Source organism: Thamnophis sirtalis, unplaced genomic scaffold, assembly GCF_051295495.1.
Source record: "Thamnophis sirtalis isolate CommonGarterSnake01/CBP01778 unplaced genomic scaffold, rThaSir2_p1.2 scaffold_5, whole genome shotgun sequence".
NCBI classification, from domain to species: domain Eukaryota; kingdom Metazoa; phylum Chordata; class Lepidosauria; order Squamata; family Natricidae; genus Thamnophis; species Thamnophis sirtalis.
The window spans coordinates 115532279-115535023 of record NW_028261385.1 but is presented as its reverse complement, the minus strand read 5'-3'; the positions used below and the strand labels follow the sequence as shown (position 1 = coordinate 115535023).

At 42.1% G+C, this 2745-nt stretch overlaps 1 protein-coding gene across 1 annotated transcript; it reads right to left on the bottom strand.

The window, feature by feature from the left end:
* Positions 1 to 392: 392 nt before the first annotated feature.
* Positions 393 to 2745, bottom strand: LOC148045590 (E3 SUMO-protein ligase KIAA1586-like). The gene is made up of 2 exons (XM_087717041.1): positions 1758 to 2745; positions 393 to 418 (listed from the first exon to the last, which is right to left on the bottom strand). Exons 1-2 carry the CDS (start codon positions 2743 to 2745, stop codon positions 393 to 395), a joined length of 1014 nt encoding a protein of 337 aa, XP_087573167.1.

The window sequence follows — 2745 nt, the reverse complement described above, 5'->3', positions numbered from 1 at the left end:
TCAGGAGGGCCATACGCAGCCTTGCGAGCTCCGTTTTCACTGGCAGAGGCACTGCGGGCCAGGCCTTTGCTGTTTCCAGGGCGGCCCCATGGGCCAGATCTGGGCCCCAGGCCTTGAGTTTGAAATCCCTGATTTAGTCTAACCCTCTGCAATGTACAGGAAAACCAAGTAAAATGTAGTCTTGTGTTTGTTCCCAGACTATATTATTCAGATTATTATTTTCTCATTTACCACTTTGCTCCAACAATCTGCACAAAGGAGAGACAAAGAAAGCAAGACTTTAATTGCTTGCACTTCACTATCTCAAGGATGAACCCAGCACAGAGCACATTCAGCAATAAAGACAGCTACTTACAGAGGAAGGATCACTGGCTTGCTGGTCTTCTGCACCATCACCTCACCACTTTGCTCCAACAACCTGCACAAAGGAGAGAGACAGAAAGCAAGACTTTAATTGCTTGTACTTACATCTTACATAAGAATAACACAATGAAAGAGATATACTCAAGTATTTACTTGTGTTATTGCTTTCCTGGTTGTTGATATTTCCTTACTGTTCTTAGGCTTCCAGATTCCTCTGTTGCAGCTTTCCTGGTCTTTACTTGTGAATCATCAGCCGTGTGGTGGTGCGCTCTGAGCCAATCTTTCACTGTAGGAATTGAGTCCCATCTCTCAACAAGCATGCCAACAATACTTATCACCATCCGATAACTTATATTTGGAACAATTAGGCGTGTTCTTTGTTCTGAACATATGAGGTTCATTTTTGAGAACCCCTTTTCCGTCTCTGCTGAACTAACAGCAATTGTCCTGACTCTCTAGCTTTTCTGATACCATCAGGGATTTTGTACTTGTCTGGATTTTTCAGCACATTTTCCAAAAAATCTCTGTAGGCGTTCAAATTAATTTTGTAATTAAAAATTCTGCCAAATGCAACCAATGCTGCATCTGCCTCAGCCCATGGAACAACTACATCTTCAATTTTCCAGTAATCTGGCTCCAAATATGTGATAAAGTGTAACTTGTTTGTGGCTGGCAATAGGCTACCTGTTCTTAGATGGTCGCAATCCATCAGCCTTTTCTTCAAATTGGTGATGATGCTTGACAGAAGCTTGTCATGAGGAAGGGCAACAAATCGTTGATTTGGAGCTAAATTGATGTTTTTCAAGGCTTGTGTTTTTAGCACTTCAACAAGTTCTGTTTCATATCTGCCCTTTCTCTGTCTAAGCACGTCAAAAGCATTGATTGTTTGCAATACTAACTTTTTGGCCATGATGGTATCTGTCTCTCTCCCCTACAGAGCATTTGATAGAAGAGAAATCTCATTTAGAATATCAATCATGAGGGCCAAATCCTTCAAAAAAAATTAGATTTTCAAAACGGGAAGCCGTGCCTGGGAATCTTTCATTGCCCAGAATTAACTGATGTAGCGCTGGATAAGCACACCACACAGCTATGGTTGCCTTAAACTACAGGCAGCCTATCTTGGTCCCAAAACTCTGCCAATCTTCACAATTTCTATGCCCAATTGTTCAGAGATTTGGAAAAGGTCATTCTGGCTCTTGCAGGATTTCTGGAAAGTGGTGTGCATTTTATCAAGGAAGCTCTTGAAGTGGTTGATCTGCTTCACTTCTCATATTGATCATCCAGCACAAGTTGCAGGCGGTGGTTCAAGCAGTGCCAGATTACGATGTTTGGGAAGTCTTGAGCTATTCTGGCGCTGACTCCAGATTTTCTTCCAAGCATAATATTGGCACCATTGGAGCAGAAAGCGATTAAATTCTTCTGTAGATGTTCAGTGGTAAATCCAACTTTATGCAAGCTTCCCATAACTGCAGAATATATGGTCTCCGCGTCTTGTTTCTCTAATTCCAAAAGCTCAACGAAGACAGTTGCTGAGCATTCTGGATCCTCAACTCTAACAAAAACTATCAGCACTGCTTTCATTGAAAGTGTTGTGGCTTCATCGATTATTAGGCACACCTTTTGATTATTTGCAATAATCCTGGAAAACAGAGTGGTCTTGATTTGGTTTGCAATGAATTCAACTATTTTCACTGCAGATCTCCGTGAATGCAAGCCAACTCTCACATCCACTCCAACTGTATTTAACAAATTTACCTGCGCTTCAATGTCTGAGAATGGATTACATCTTTGCGCCAGATTGTAAGCAGTAGAAAATATTGTGCAAGTACTAGATAAATATTTGTCAGTTGACTTATCCACGGATTTGGTTAAAGCTTCCTGCTCCCGTTGCTTCCTGCTCTCCACGCAAATAAGGTGTGCTTTTGATTGAAAATGTTCCCTTATTTTTTTTCTGAGCGATGCTTGTTGTGTATCCTTAGTTTTTCCTGCTGGCACAACCTGGAAATGCTTCCACTCTTTAGAAACATGAATACCTTTCTCTAAAGAGAACATGGGTTTTGCACAGTACTCACAACCCATCTTCTTGTCGGATACTGCCAGTCCATCATACTTGTCCTTGAAGTGTCTGTATTGCTGCAAATTCCAACAGTCAGGAAGTTGTGGAACTTCAGTGCAGTCGATGGACTTGCTGCTTTCTCCAACCTTAAGTGGTGCAAGTGGTCGTGCTGGTGGTGCTGGTGCTTGTGGTGCTGGTGCTTGTGGTTCTGGTGCTTGTGGTTCTGGTGGTACTGGTGCTGGTGACTGTTGTGGATCAGTTGATTCTTCAACTCTTGGTTTTTTGGAGAAGAAGGCGGTCATACTCTGTTGCCTATTCTTCAT